The 14,626-nt window shown below is 40.3% G+C and overlaps 1 protein-coding gene across 2 annotated transcripts in view; it reads right to left on the bottom strand.

Annotated features, from left to right (window-relative positions):
- Nucleotides 1-868: 868 nt before the first annotated feature.
- hecw2b (HECT, C2 and WW domain containing E3 ubiquitin protein ligase 2b) overlaps nt 869-14,626 on the bottom strand; it is a 70,233-nt gene continuing 56,475 nt past the window's right edge. For both annotated transcript variants that reach the window (XM_034864198.1, XM_034864199.1), the window contains exons 23-30: nt 6,841-6,993; nt 6,597-6,695; nt 4,747-4,876; nt 4,395-4,541; nt 4,129-4,243; nt 3,428-3,513; nt 2,885-2,997; nt 869-2,320 (exon numbers count right to left, since the gene is read on the bottom strand). In XM_034864198.1, the coding sequence (XP_034720089.1) occupies nt 2,209-2,320; nt 2,885-2,997; nt 3,428-3,513; nt 4,129-4,243; nt 4,395-4,541; nt 4,747-4,876; nt 6,597-6,695; nt 6,841-6,993 (955 nt within the window). In that variant the 3' untranslated portion in view covers nt 869-2,208. The remainder of the gene's footprint in view (nt 2,321-2,884; nt 2,998-3,427; nt 3,514-4,128; nt 4,244-4,394; nt 4,542-4,746; nt 4,877-6,596; nt 6,696-6,840; nt 6,994-14,626) is intronic.

Raw genomic sequence — 14,626 nt, 5'->3', positions numbered from 1 at the left:
GGGGATTTCATTGCTGCTTTTTGCAGGTGATTTTGTCCTGATGACATCATCGTTTTGCTATTATCCCAAGTAAAGGAGTTTAAGTACCTTAGGGTCTTGTTTGAGAATGAGTGGACAATGGAACAAGAGATTGGGCTGAAAATTGGCGCAGCTGGGCGGTAATACATTCACTCTACCGCACCGTTATGATGAAAATAGAGCAGAGCCAGAAGGCAAAGCCCTCAATCTACTGGTCAATTTTTGTTCTTACCCTCACCTTTGGTCATGAAGGCTGGCTCATGACAGAAAGAGCAAGAACCCAGGTACAAGCGGACAAAATGGGTTTCTTTAGGAGGGTAGCTGGCGTACGTGTTGTACATGTTGCAAAAGGATCAGAAAATGGCACATTTGGTAAGAAACTCCGTCATCTGTGAGAACCTTGAAGTAGAGACGCTGCTCCTTTGCGGTAAGGACCCACAGGGCTGTAACTGTGGTTCATTGTTAGAGTGGTCGGCTGCCAATCAAAAGGTTGGTAATTTGATCCCTGGCCCTGCAGTCCCATGTCAAAGTGTCCTTGGGCAAGACACTGAACCCCGAGTTTCCCCCGATGCTGCGCCATCGGAGTGTAAATGTGTGTGAATGTTTATCTGATGAGTAGGCGGCACCTTGTACACAGGGTGTGAATGGTGAATGGTTCCTGCACTATGTAAAAGCGCTTTGAACAGTGGTTAAGACGGGAAAAGCGCTATATAAAAACTGTCCATTTACACCTCCCTAGCGAGCCTTCCTAGGGAGGTGTTCCAGGCACGTCCAGCTGGGAGAAGGCCTCGGGGAAGACCCAGGACTAGATGGAGAGATTATATCTCCACACCCAGTCAGTATTGGCTAATGTGGCTCGGGAAAGGGAAGTTTGGGTTCCCTTGCTGGAGCTGCTGCCCCCACGACCAAACCCCAAATAAGCGCATGACGAAAAATGGATGGATGAATATGCATGTGAAAATATACCTGAGTTCCAACCCAAGTGTTAACATCAAACTGACAGTTTATATTCTGGAGTAGGGTATATTCTTTAAACGTGTAAACAGGAAAAGTTGGTCCAGGACTAATAAAAATCTTTTGTGACATTTTCTAAGTATATAATAAAGTGGACTTAAAATGTCATCTTATAATCAGATGACCTAACTGTGTTTTTGACACCAGCAGCTGTATCTGGGGAAGTCTTTCGCTTCTGAGCAAGGTGTGCATACCACTCAGCTAAATGTATTGCCATCCCAGTTTTTTAAATTCACTACTGGTAGAGGATATTTACTTTACTTTGCCTGGATTAGATATACAATTTTCTTTCAATCTGTGTTTAGACTACTTTTGAATAAATAAATAAAAATAGACCTAGATCAAAGCAAATCAATCAAATAAAATCAAAGTAAATAGACATTGTTACATACTGTATGTAATTTGTAAGTGGTGGCTCAATATCTTTTTCCAATTGATCCAGATCGGGTTAAAAAACACTTCCCATACCATGTATGTCACAAGTTATTAACATTCAAATAACATTGTCACTGCTACATAATTCGAAGATCACTTTTTTCTTGCAGATGAAAATACTGTAACAATACCAAAGCATCTGTTTCTAGACTGCAAAATTAGCTGTAGAAGTTTACAGGAAAATTTCACAAACATTACCAAAAGGTATATAAGCGGGCTTTGAAACGCCTTAAAAAATAACCACAGGCCACTGAAGCTCACAGTTCTGGACAGGCTTGTAACCTTTTGAGGTCCATCGACACTAAAGTAAAAAAGGCTGAGTACACTCAGTTTTCGGCAGTGGTTGCATCTTCTCTGATGTGTACATCTTACACTTTAAACTCCTGGTATCAAAGAGAGAAAAACAAAACATCCTGGGCTCTGATTGGTCAAATCCTAGCAGTTAGGATTCTGGTCTCAAAGGCAGTGTGGGTCTTCATTCATCACATCATTCAGGTGTACTAAGGTAGGTGCAAAATATGTGCACGTGCAACCAAAAATCTGTGTTTACCTCTGTACATTTCGAAAGGTCAGAGTGCAGCTTACTTGTTCAAAGGTCTTATAAGCCTCTGCTATAAATAGCCTACTAAAAATTAAATAAAGCCATACATTAAAATCCAGCTTTTCGAACCTTTGTCCATCAGCTACCTCTTCACTGCCACAAGCAGTCATTTGAGATTTGGCTAGGTGGACAAACAAGGATCATTCCAACCCAAAGGTGCTGGTCTCCTCTACAGCGGTCAACATCTTCTCATACAGCATTGAGAAGGACGGGTATGGTGGCATGTCCAGCCGGTTGAAGCAGGTATGAGCTCTGAAAAGAGACCACAGGAGTGATAGCATACACTTGGTAACGAATTTCATTTAGTGTGAGCATCACGTTCCTCATTGCAAACATAAAATTTCTTTGAAACGGCTAACCTGCCTCTGTCAAACTACTGTAACAAAAATCACCTACCAGCATTTCTGAAGCTTACTATATCTCTCATAACTCTGCTGAAATAGTACCAGATGTTTACTGTTTAATTTGGTGCAAAAACAAAAATTGGAAAAAATCTATTCCAATAAATTCCATAAATAGTCTGCCATAATCTCCTTGGCCAAATTACTGACTGCTACCTTGTTCCTTTTAGTTTGTATTTACTATTGTTCTCTAACTAAAGTTATTATTTTGGTTACTACTTTTACGTCTTTTTGGTTCTAAACAGTAACAGTATATTTACTCTAATACATTTTTGGATACTTTTGCCTAATTAAATTGTTTTAACTTTTGATAATTCGCATATCAATCATTCTCCAAAATCACAGTAAAAAAGATGACGGCATGAAAATGACCAAAATCAAACCGTGATGAGCATTGTGTGACTTCTGTGTTTACCTGGGCAGTGCTGTGACCTTTCCCCACTTCTCCACACAAAACCTGCGAGGTCCATTGCTGCCACGCAGAGAAGCAAAGCCCTCATAAGGAATACTGGATGTACCGGTCACAAACTGAATCGGCACAGAGGGGAAGAAGGGAGCCGGAGGGAGAGAGGAACAAGGACGGAAAAAGAGCATTAGAAAACTTAACAAACGAGGTGGCAAAAATTCCTGTTGAACTTTAAAAAACAGACAGACACAGACAAACACACACACACACAATTGGAGCCATTTATGCTATTTAATGTTTTTTCATATTTTGTTAGTATAATTAACTATGGTTTATTATGATATTGTCTGGTTCTGTCTGTCATGGGTGATTTGTGATTAGGACACAGATATGGTGTCCCAGCTCTGCCTATTTTAGGTGATCACCTACTGTACGTATACAGGTGGCAGTGTGGAAGTGCCGTGGTTGTGACCATGATATCTAAAAGAACAAACTTCGAACATATATCTATCTATCTATTAAACACACAAACACACACACACACTTACACACCTGCAGGAGCCGCAGTCTCTGTTCGTTGTTGAACCTCTCCACTGCTGCCCAGAACCACCGGATTACAATATGGTTGTCATGGTAACCTAAAATAACACATTATGTCATGTAACTCCCGTTGTCTCAGTAGGGCCAGAAACATCCTGAGGGACACCACTCACCCCGGCTCCCATCTCTTTAACCTGTTGCCCTCAGGCAGGCGCTTCAGGTCAATACGGGCCAGAACAAATAGACTCAGGGATAGCTTTTTCCCCAAAGCTGTCACCATACTCATCCTACACTCAGACTTACTAATGTATTGTATATGTATGTATGTGTTATTAATGTGTGCACTTTTAGAGAGTTGCTCTCCAAATCTCATTGTACTGGTACAATGACAATAAAGGCTTTCAATTCAATTCAACTACATTGGGTTGCTCCCCTTTCCCCCCTAGGGAGGTAGTTTATGGTTTTCCAGAAGCACCTTTGTGCTGACCAAAAGTCCTTCTCCATGGCTTCTCTAAACTTCTCCCACACCTGCTGCGGGATAACCCCTGGTTACTGCTGCATCAGTTCCTTATTCCCATACTACGGAGCGGCCCGAGGAAAAAATTGGTTTTGGGAATTTGCTTTAAGTCATTATTATTGTTCATTTTGACAGCTGTATCTTTTCATTAATGTAGTCTAATAAACCGCACATTCATCTATCTTTTATTCCATACCTCCTCTGTACTCTGTGTTGTTCCTCCAGTCTGATAAGTCAATCTCAGCTGTGCCGGCTATCACCAGCTCTAGCTCCCTTGCATCAAACACTGACACTAGCCTGGCATCCACCACCTAGAAAACACACACACACACACACACACACACGCACGCACGCACGCACGCACGATACATATCAAACATATAGTTGGGAAAAAGCCTAAATAAGCATCGTAGTAGTATGTAGTTGTTGTTAGATGTTAAATTAGGTCACACTAAGCCATACTTCGTAGAAACCTCGGACCAGACTGTCAGTTTGCTGCACAACTCCTCTCTCTATCCTCCACTTAACCATCTGCTCAATGTATTCCTTTTTGTTCTTCTCTGACACAGGGATGTTGGCTCCACCAGGCTTCAGCTCCCTTTCTGTTATCTATGGTAACACACAAACACACACACACAATTAATAAATAAATAAATCTTTTTTGTCAGTTTTGAAAGATGTCTATTTGTGTGTGAGTTGAAAGTCTGTCAGAGACTTTCCCAGTCCACCTGCACTACCCTTTTGGGCTTACCAGTACTTTACAGTCTCACTGTCCTGCCCATGTGTATAAATGGAAACACATTCAGAGCCTAACCTGTCCAAAGACTTCTTCATTGACGGTGAAGGTGAGGTCCAGCATGTCTTCTATATCGTTGTCCTTCATCCACTGAAGGGACTGGTGAAACTCCTCGTCCAGGTACTCCAGGTCACTCAGGTCACAGAGACTATATGGTGGGAAATGAGAGTACAGTGGGGTTCAAAAGTTTGAGCCCCCCAGGTAAAAATTTGTATTAATGTGCATGAAGAAGCCAATAAAAGGTGCAAAAATGTCCATCATTTACACTTTAAAAATAACAGAAAACAAAAAAATGGCATCTGCAAAAGTTTGGGCGCCCTGCAGAGTTAATACCTTGTACTGCCACCTTTGGCAAGTATCACAGCTACGAAACGCTTCTTGTACCCAGAGTTGGGGGCTCAGTTTGGCGTATCTTTGCCCATTCTTCCTTCCCAAAATCTTCCAGTTCTTGGAGATTTATGGGTTGTCTGTCACGCACTGCTCTTTTAAGGTCTAATCATAGGTTTTCAATTTTGTTAAAGTCAGGAGATTGTGAAGGCCACGTCAAAACCTTCAGTTTACGCCTCTTGGTGTAATCCACTGTGGATTTTGAGGTGTGTTTAGGATCATTATCCCTTTGTAGAAGCCATCCTCTCTTCATCTTCAGCTTTTTCACTGATGGCATCAAGTTAGAGTCCAAAATGTGCTGACATTTTATTGGATCCATTTTTCCTTCTACTCGTGAAATGTTACCTGTGCCACTGGCTGCAATTCAAAGCATGATTGATCCACCCCCATGCTTAACAGTTGGACAGAGGTATTTTCATTAAATTCTTTGCCCTTTCTTCTCCAATTGTACCTTTGCTCATTACGGCCAAAAAGTTCTGTTTTAACCTCATCAGACCAAAGAACTTGTTTCCACAATGCATCAGGCTTGTCTATATGTTCATTTGCAAACTTCAAACGCAGTTTTTTGTGGTGAGGACGTAGAACAGGTCTTCTTCTGATGACTCTTCCATGAAGATCATATTTGTACAAGTATCTCTTTATAGTGGAATAGTGTAGAACAACTGCATTGTGTGCCAGGTCTTTCTGGATGGTTGGTGCAGTCAAGCGTGGGTTTTGACGTGCTTTTCTCACACTCCTGCGAGATGTTCTGTCTGATATTTTCTTGGTCTTCCAGAAGTTGTTTTAACTTCCACTGTTTCTGATGACTGCCATTTCTTGATCACATTCCGAACAGAGAATATTCTTTCCTATCTTCTTATAGCTTTCTCCTGCTTTGTTAGCGTCAACTATTTTCAGTTTCAGTTTTCTAGCCGACTGCTTGAAAAAACCTATGGTGCTGATTGTTGGGGCAAGGTCAGATGAGTCTGGGCATTTAAAACCTTAAGATTGACATCACCTGGTCTTTCCAGACGATGATTGAGAGCAACACATGACGCTGTCAGGTCTCCGCTTTCCAAAGGGGGTGGGGCATGCTATAAACTCTGCAGGGCGCCAAAACTATTGCAGACGCGCTTTTTTGTTTTCTGTTATTTTGAAAGTGTAAATGATGAAAATAAAATAAAAATTTTTGTGACATATTATACGAATGTCTAATCTGTCATTTGATGCCTTTTGGAGATTTTTCCATCTTTTCTTGTCTATTAACGGTATACACATTAATAAACTTTTTAACCTGGGGTGCCCAAACTTTCAAACCCCATTGTAAGTGTGTGTGTGACCTGTTGCAATCCGGGTCACATTAAACACACACTGGCTCAGAAGAGAACCGAACGATTGCCACAAGAGTCAACTTTAACTTGTCAAATGAGTTTAAAATTAGTTTAATAAGTATGTGTATTTGCATACATGTCCATGCATCTATGCTTTGCATTTACACATACATGCGCAGTAGGCCTTTATAGAAGGGTCTAGTGAAGAAGGCATCCAGCAGGTACTGATGGATCAGTGCCAAACCCAGAATGCGACCACTAAACCGGAACCTGAAACACACACACACACACACACACACACACACACACACACACACACACACACACACAGACAAAGTTAACCAGGATACTAAAGATCACATCTGAGCTTTACTGTCTCTTGTATGTGTTACTGTGCGTTTACAGTAAACCTCACCATTCCTGGTGATTGTCTACAAATGCGGACAGGGGGCTGATCTGGACAGTGTAGGTGTCATTGGCAGAATATTCAAATAAACCATAATAAGGGTTGAAGAGCTCCCTAGAAACCAGGAAGAAAAACTCTCTGGAAGGCCCGCTGTAATCCAACCTGCAACACACACATTTAGATCAATCCTTACATTACCATACATGTCAGTAGTGTTTTGTTGATGTGTTTTGGCAATGAGCAAACATGTTACAAACTATTCTAAAATTATTTGAGAGAAAGCAGGGAAATACCCTTATAGTATCTATAGAATATTTCTGAATAATGAATAGTGCTCCATGTTCCAATTATTGATAGCTTTTTTTGATAAGTTGGTAACAGCTCTAAATATATCAGAACTTGATCATTTGGAGTCTACATGTATATTAGAATTCTGTTTTGCCTAAAAATATGTTTAAAATGTAAACTTATGTTCAATAATTTTGTGGCATTTATAATTTAGATTGAAGTCTATTGTTGTGTCAATTACTGTTCTGATGAAAAAGAAGGTTTAAAACATCAATTTATCATATATTAGAGTGAGGGCCTGAAGTAAAAATTTTTGACCACCTGCCACAGTCACTTTTTACTAGCCATTTTTTGCCTCATAAAGGTGAAAAACAGGAATTGCTGTGTCTCTTGGATCCTATCCTGTCCTATTCACGGTTCCCTACTCGTGTACATTACGTGCTGTAGTAGGAAGGCCCGTTTTGATAACCCAACATAAAGACATAATTTCCTATCCTGGGCTGGGACACACATTCATACGGTTTGATAAAGTACTTATTTGGACTTCTTATCATTGCAACTACTATAATGTAAGTGTCCTCAATTTAGGTCATCCTGTACATCTCATCTGCGTTTATTCGTTTATCCACTGAGTGTGATTGTGTGTGTGTGCTTGCGTCAGTCGCAGGAAGAACAGAGCAGCAGCCCCGCCAGCTGCAGAGAGTCTTGATTGAAACAGCAGCAACTTTCAACGACTTTATAGTAAAAAAACATTAAAGCGTATATTGATATTAAATGTTTACATGTTTTGCACGGTCTTTCGCTGTACATTTTGTTGGTACATGTGAAATGTTCAACTCACACATTTCTTGTCTTCATATCAGAAACAAGGAAGTGAATTTGAGCCATTCTCACTCCCGCTTGGTCAGTGTACATGATGTACAAGGATTTACAACACTGCATGATCTGTTCCACAGTAGTGGTCTGCCGTTAGCCTCCACCGGAAAGCTAATGTTAGTTTAACTAAGAGCTAATTCAGCTAACCGCTAGCTGATACAGCACGTAAAAGACCCTCAAAATATTATATACAGTATATTATAACGGAACAGCGTTATATATAATATACGTTACGTCAATTCTACTTTACTTGTGTTCATTTAAAATACAATCACTCAATACTTGTCTTTGTTATTACCGTAAAGTTTTAATTTAGCCGTAGCCTGCTTTCCCCACTGTTTAGTTTGAGTACCGTTATTTTAGACTGAATCAAAGCCAGCGGTTAGCCGGGAAGCTAACGCCGGTGGAGGCTAACCGTTCTCTTAATACATCCATGAGGCTAACGGTTGACCGCTTATGACAGATTGTGCCGTACAGTGTACTGATGTATTAGCTAAGAGAACTGTTAGCCCCCATCGGAAAGCTGACACTAGTTTAGCTAACAGCTATTTGGGCTTACTGGTAGCTGACAGCATGATTCAGTCTAAAATAACATTACTCTAACTAAACAGTGGGAAAAGCAGGCTGAAAACAGACTTTCTTTAACTGTCTATGGGAACAGATTGTGCAATGTTGCAAATCCACTCATTCATGATATCATCTGCGTATGTACGAATATCTTGCACAGGTTGGATTGTTCAGGCAGAATGGATCTTTTACCGACATTACTTGCCAATTGCAAAATTCACCTACATTTAGCAGGTGGTCGGTGTTAATTTCAGGCCCTGATTAGAGTAATAGGGGAGTGGGCGGTTGGAGAGAGGGCACTGTTTTGCACTGCTATTTTTTTCTACAATGTAAGCAGAGACATTTGAGCTTGAAGGAGAAACATTGTGGAAGCCAAAACTTTCAAAAGGCACAAAATCAGCGACCTATGGCAATATTAAGAAGATCTCAGCCGATTTGGAGGGTTCGAAATTTGCCGCTCTATTGTCTTGATGGAGACAAAACTCTCCAACTTGCAACTTTTGCCAATAGCTTACACTGAAAGTGAATGATTGGACAAAAGCATCAAAACCTTAACCTTTTGTAACCATGGCTTAAACAAAGGCACCAAAGTACAAACAGGTTTTCGGCGTTGCACTTTCCTTGCAATTTTGCAACACATTTCTTGCAAAACACTACACATTTTCTTATTTTAGAAACTTTGACAATGAAAACTCTTGCAATCATTGAGAAAACACTTTCCTCTTCAAAATGCTAAACACTTTTTAAAAATGGCAACAAACCCTAACACATGATCACCTTGTGTGCTGCCATTAGTCTTCAAGGTGCTCTCCATCACTATGTCATTCTAGGTCCCTACAATACTTCACACATAATCATATTTCTTGATGCACTAGATAATGTGGATCACGGCAGCACAGGTTTGTTGTCATCTGGGATAAAGTTAGTTTCCACCGGCTGCCAACATTGTGATGTGAGCGAGGTGAAGTAGCCACACCCTAACAGAAGGCGGGTTCTGTAAACCATCGACCCCATCATTTACATAGCATTTTTTGTTTACCATTGCACTGTAATTTTAGTGCAATTATATTGATTTGTTTGCTTGTTTACAGTAAAATATTGTTTTGATTACTGTACTGCAATTCTACTTTTCTTTGTGTTGTAAACTGTAATCACCAGAATAAATGAGTTTGAGAAGTGGGTGGAAAATCTTGAAGCAGCCAAAAGAGAATGGCATGCTCATCCACCAGCTAGCAAGAAAGAGTTTGACCTGCTCTGGGAAAAAATTTCAAAAACAGAATCACCAGCCAGCAGTCTTTGGCAAAAGAGAGACCCAGATCCATTCTGGGGAGGTTTTTGAGATCATCAGATAGGAACTTGGAGCTGCGGGCGGCGAGAAATAAGGGCAAGCTGACTTGGTAAAACAAAATGCTATTTCTGGACTACTCCAGAGCAACACAGACAAAGCGTGACAAATTCAAGGTGTGCAAGAAAAAAATGCATGAGCGAGTGGTGAGATTTGTTCAGTCGTTGACTGTTGATGTCAATAACTGCGGGCTAACCTTAGCAGCTAGCTAGTATCTAGCTAGTAGCATGACAGGATTACATCACCTTGGTTGTCTGAATACATCCATTGTTTATTTTTGATAAGCATTACTAATTAATACATGCCAAAGAGAAGTGTTATAATGAACATTATTGTCAACTGTTGTTGTCAATAGCGCTAGCTTGTGACGTTGTAGCAACCGGTAGAAACATGTGCGTTCATGAGCTTCTCTTTTGTGTCGCTAACATGCATAGTTCGTTCTCTTAATACATCTATGGTATAACTAGCAACGTTGCAAACTTATGAACTCACCGTTTCATTGTCTAAAATATCATGTTTTTGTTGTTCTTCATCTTGCTTATCTAAATAAACAATGGATGTATTTAGAGAACCAAGGAGATGTAATCTTTATATTGTGCTACTAGTTAGCACTAGCTAAGGTTAGCCTGCTGTCATTGACATGAACAGTCAACGATAATGTTCATTATTCTACTTCACGTTGGCATGTATTAATTAGTAATGCTCATCAAAATAAACAATGGATGTAGATAACCAACAGGGCTGCCAACTCTCACGCATAGGCCGTGAGACACACGCATTTGACTGGATTCACACGCTCACACGCCACACCCCCGATTTCTCACGCTGAAGTGTCAACCCGGTTGGTCAAATTTCTGAAAGATGATTTAATCTGTAGATCTAGCTGTTGAGCCACTCGCGATCGACTAGTTGTGCTTCCAGAGACTGTGAGGGGGTTCAAGAGCGCTCCCCGGCTTCAGGTATGTGCTCTTAGTATTACAGACCCGTCCGTCGCTTCGTGACCACTCTCTCTGTGAAAATAGAGGTGAGCAGCGCGGCTGGTAGCGTAGCAACTTCAGTTCATAGTAGAAGACTCGCTCTGGGGGCACAGTGACGCGTTGCATCTGTGCAGACCTCCGATAATGAGCAGCATACAGTCACCTCTAAACTGTGTCAGAGACCAGAGACCCAAACGGGCCTCTGTGTCTGTCAGACGGTCTGAATGAGATATTACCATATCAATGGAGCAATAACATGCACAGCAGACTATATTACAACTCTCCAAATCTTGGACAACAGAGTTGGGAGGAGTTATATGTTGAATGTGTACAAAGTTGTAAACATGAGCAGAAATCTGATGAAACACATCTGAGCTCTACTATACTATATTTACGATACTATTTTGCTTCTATAACCTCTGTGGATCTCTAAATATAACTGTAAATAATTCATTCAATGTTTCATAAAATGAACAAATAGTCTTTATTTCCCCCAAAAAGTAAATACAGTAAGTGGGGCACAGAGGATGAGGGCCAAACATTACTGAGCTTTGGCACAAATTTTAAAGGATAAGAATCTATGTAACTCAATGGTTCTTATTCTTTAGAATTTCAGTGGTCTTAGTTTATCCCACAACATTAATTTAACTTTGGGTCCCTGGTCCCTACACCAGGCAGGGACCCCTGGACCTGTTCACCACAGACCCAAATCTTTTCAGCTGACATATGCTACTGTCTCTTCATGTGGCTCATTATGTTTGGCACATTGTCTGGGTCAGTTCTTATATCATAAGAAGTTAATAATGTAAATAATGTAAATGCTAAATGCCTTAATACCTGTTGATACTACAACAATGCAAAGGTTCTTAACCCTACAGTTTAGCACATATCATGTAACACTTCTTTTCTACATTTTTTCTCTCCAGAAAGTGTCATTTAATGGTGTATTTAAAAAAAATAATTCCCTGGGGGCTCATATCCCCAGACCCCCCTAGGGAGAGCCCCATCCCCCCACATATAACTAATCACAATTTAAACCCTAAAGGATAAAGACCCAAAGAAATTGCTTTGTACACGGCAAAATATGGGTCGGCCCCCTGAAATCTCACTCCAAGGTTTTGGGAAAAGTTGGCGGCTCTGAACCAAGGAGATGTAATCATTATGTTGTGCTACTAGCTAGATATTAGGTAGTGTGCTACTATCTAGGTGAGCCTTACTGTTTGTTCAATTTGCGAGATCTTGCAAATAAAACTCGATATCTTGCGAAACTAAGTCAAGATCTTGCAAAAGTGTTTGTCCCTAGTACACGTTTATTTTTTATTGTTTTTTTTTCTTTCTCCGGGGCTCCTTAAGATTCAGAATGCTATACTCTGCTACGCTCAACATCGACACCAAGGAAATGAGAATGTCATCGAAGGGCAAAGGCACTTGTAGACATCATGATGTTCTGTGCACGGGAGGCAGAGAGAGTGGATTGAGTACAGATCACTGTCTTTTAATCCAAGTCAATCTGGAGGGAGTCCAATAGAAGTGATGCATAAACTTGAACTGGATGAGGTGGCTCAAATCTCGTGACATACTTTTAACATTCCTAGAAATTAAGTTCCACTCATCATTATCAAGTGTTTATTAGTTTCTTCAAATCCCTTTCCAATGTCTGCAAATATGTGAAAATCTGACACCTTGGGATTCGGATTTGCAGTACCACATCCTCGAAAATTGTAATATGCCACGAGATATAAATCCCGCAGGTGATGACAATTCCCTTTTCCAACCAATCTCACCAATACATCATTTTGGATTTTGCCAAAAATTTGATGAGGTATATGGATCTAGTTTAAACAGCCAGGCCACTTGGGTCTTAACAACATCTAAGTGAGAGATTATCGGATGTGTTTCAGTCTAAATATACAGTTTGACATTGCTTTGTGAGGGCGATGATTGGGCAAGAACAGATTGCTCAATAAAATACTAGGGCAGGGCTCTCTCAGGAGTACTGGGCTCGATGCCTTAAATTAAAAGCATAGTAATAATACAACATCTTTCGTAAACCTAAACCTCCTCGATTAATGGGTCTTTGAAATTTATTAATATGTTGCCGGGTTTTTTACAATACCATACAATGTCATTGTTTTCCTCTCAAACATTTAAATTTGATAGGGGAACAGCCAGAGGAAGAGATTGGATAAGGAAATTTGCCTTGGGAACACAAACCATTTTTATAACATTGACATTCACTGCCTTTGAGATGTTGAAAGTCACCCTCCTATTAACATCGCAAGAGATTTTAATAAACAACGGATCCAAATTACTAGTTAAGTGGGGAAGGAATAGGATTCCCAGATATACTACTAGATTCAAATGGTTTCAGTCAGAGTGTGCATAAGGCCCTTCACTGTTTTAACCACACCCTCAACCTTGTGCTGTCATATGGCATTGAACTTGAAGATTTTATGGTATTTCCATATACTGTTGTGTACAAGGTGCTACGGCCTCGCTACGGACGACTTTAGAGTCTGTTGCTCCTCTCAAAAAGAAGATGATGAAGCAGCACAGAAACTTGCACCTTGGTACAACTCCAAAACTCATTCTTCAATTATTTGTATTAGTTTCTTCGGATCAGGTGAGGGTTGGTCTCCACCAGGGCTGCCCTTTGTCACCAATCCTGTTTGTAGCATTTATAGACAAGACATTGAGGCGTAGTCGGGGTGGGGAAGGGTTGCAGTTTGAAAATTATTGTTTTTAAACAGGTCTGTCACTGTCCTCAGGCCCTGCCTGAGTTTATTAATTTATAATTTATTCTCCCCGCCAAAGAGATGGGGAAGGGAGCCGCATCAGTACGCATGGAGCTTTGTCCAGGGTGGGTTTGAAGTTGTCTTTAAAGAGGTCCCCATGTTTTCTGGTAACGGTTACTCCAAGGTTTTTAAATTTATCGCAGCTCACTTCAAATGGGTATAACTCAATCAATTTAGCTGGTTCGTTAAAGGGAAAGAGCAGGATTTTAGTAGGATTGCACATATATAGAATTATACATATACTTAGACTGCTTTTATCCCATAAACCTTCAAAATTAATGTTAAAGGTCTCTTTAGCTATGTCATCTACCTGTCTCTTTGACCCTATCCCAACAAAGCTACTTAGAAAAGCATTTACCATGGTTAACAGTTCATTACTAGATATGATCAATATATCTTTTTTTTAAAAGGTTATGTACCACAGTCAATTAAAGTCACTGTGATAAAACTTCGTAAAAAACCTGAGGTCTTAGCCAACCTTAGACCTATATTCTCTTTCTCTCCAAGATCCTTGAGAAGGTAGTTGCTAATCAGTTATGTGACTTTCTGCATGGCAAAAGTTTTTGAGGACTTTCAGTCAGATTCCGTCAGATTTAGAATGCATCATAGCACAGAGACGGCACTGTTGAAAGTAACTAACAACCTTCTAACTGCTTTTTACAAAGAACTTGTCTCCGTACTTGTCTTAATAGATCTTAGTGCTGCATTCAACCCTATTGGAACATACACTGGAACATTTAGGCATTAAATGCATTGGCATTAAAGGAATCTTTAAGGAAGCTGCTTTAAATCTTATATATGTGATCAATCTCAATTAATCTCATGTTGACGATGAATCCTCCAGGTACGCTAAAGTTAGCCGTGGCGTCAGTTTCCGGGGAGCGTCAAGCATGTAGGACGTGCCTGCCGGAGCTCCGCAGGAATGTGACTATTTGAACTTTTTTTAG

The sequence above is a fragment of the Etheostoma cragini genome, chromosome 24 (genome assembly GCF_013103735.1).
Source record: "Etheostoma cragini isolate CJK2018 chromosome 24, CSU_Ecrag_1.0, whole genome shotgun sequence".
Taxonomy (NCBI): Eukaryota; Metazoa; Chordata; class Actinopteri; order Perciformes; family Percidae; genus Etheostoma; species Etheostoma cragini.
Note: the sequence above shows the minus strand (reverse complement) of the source record. Positions and strands in the feature narration are given on the sequence as shown.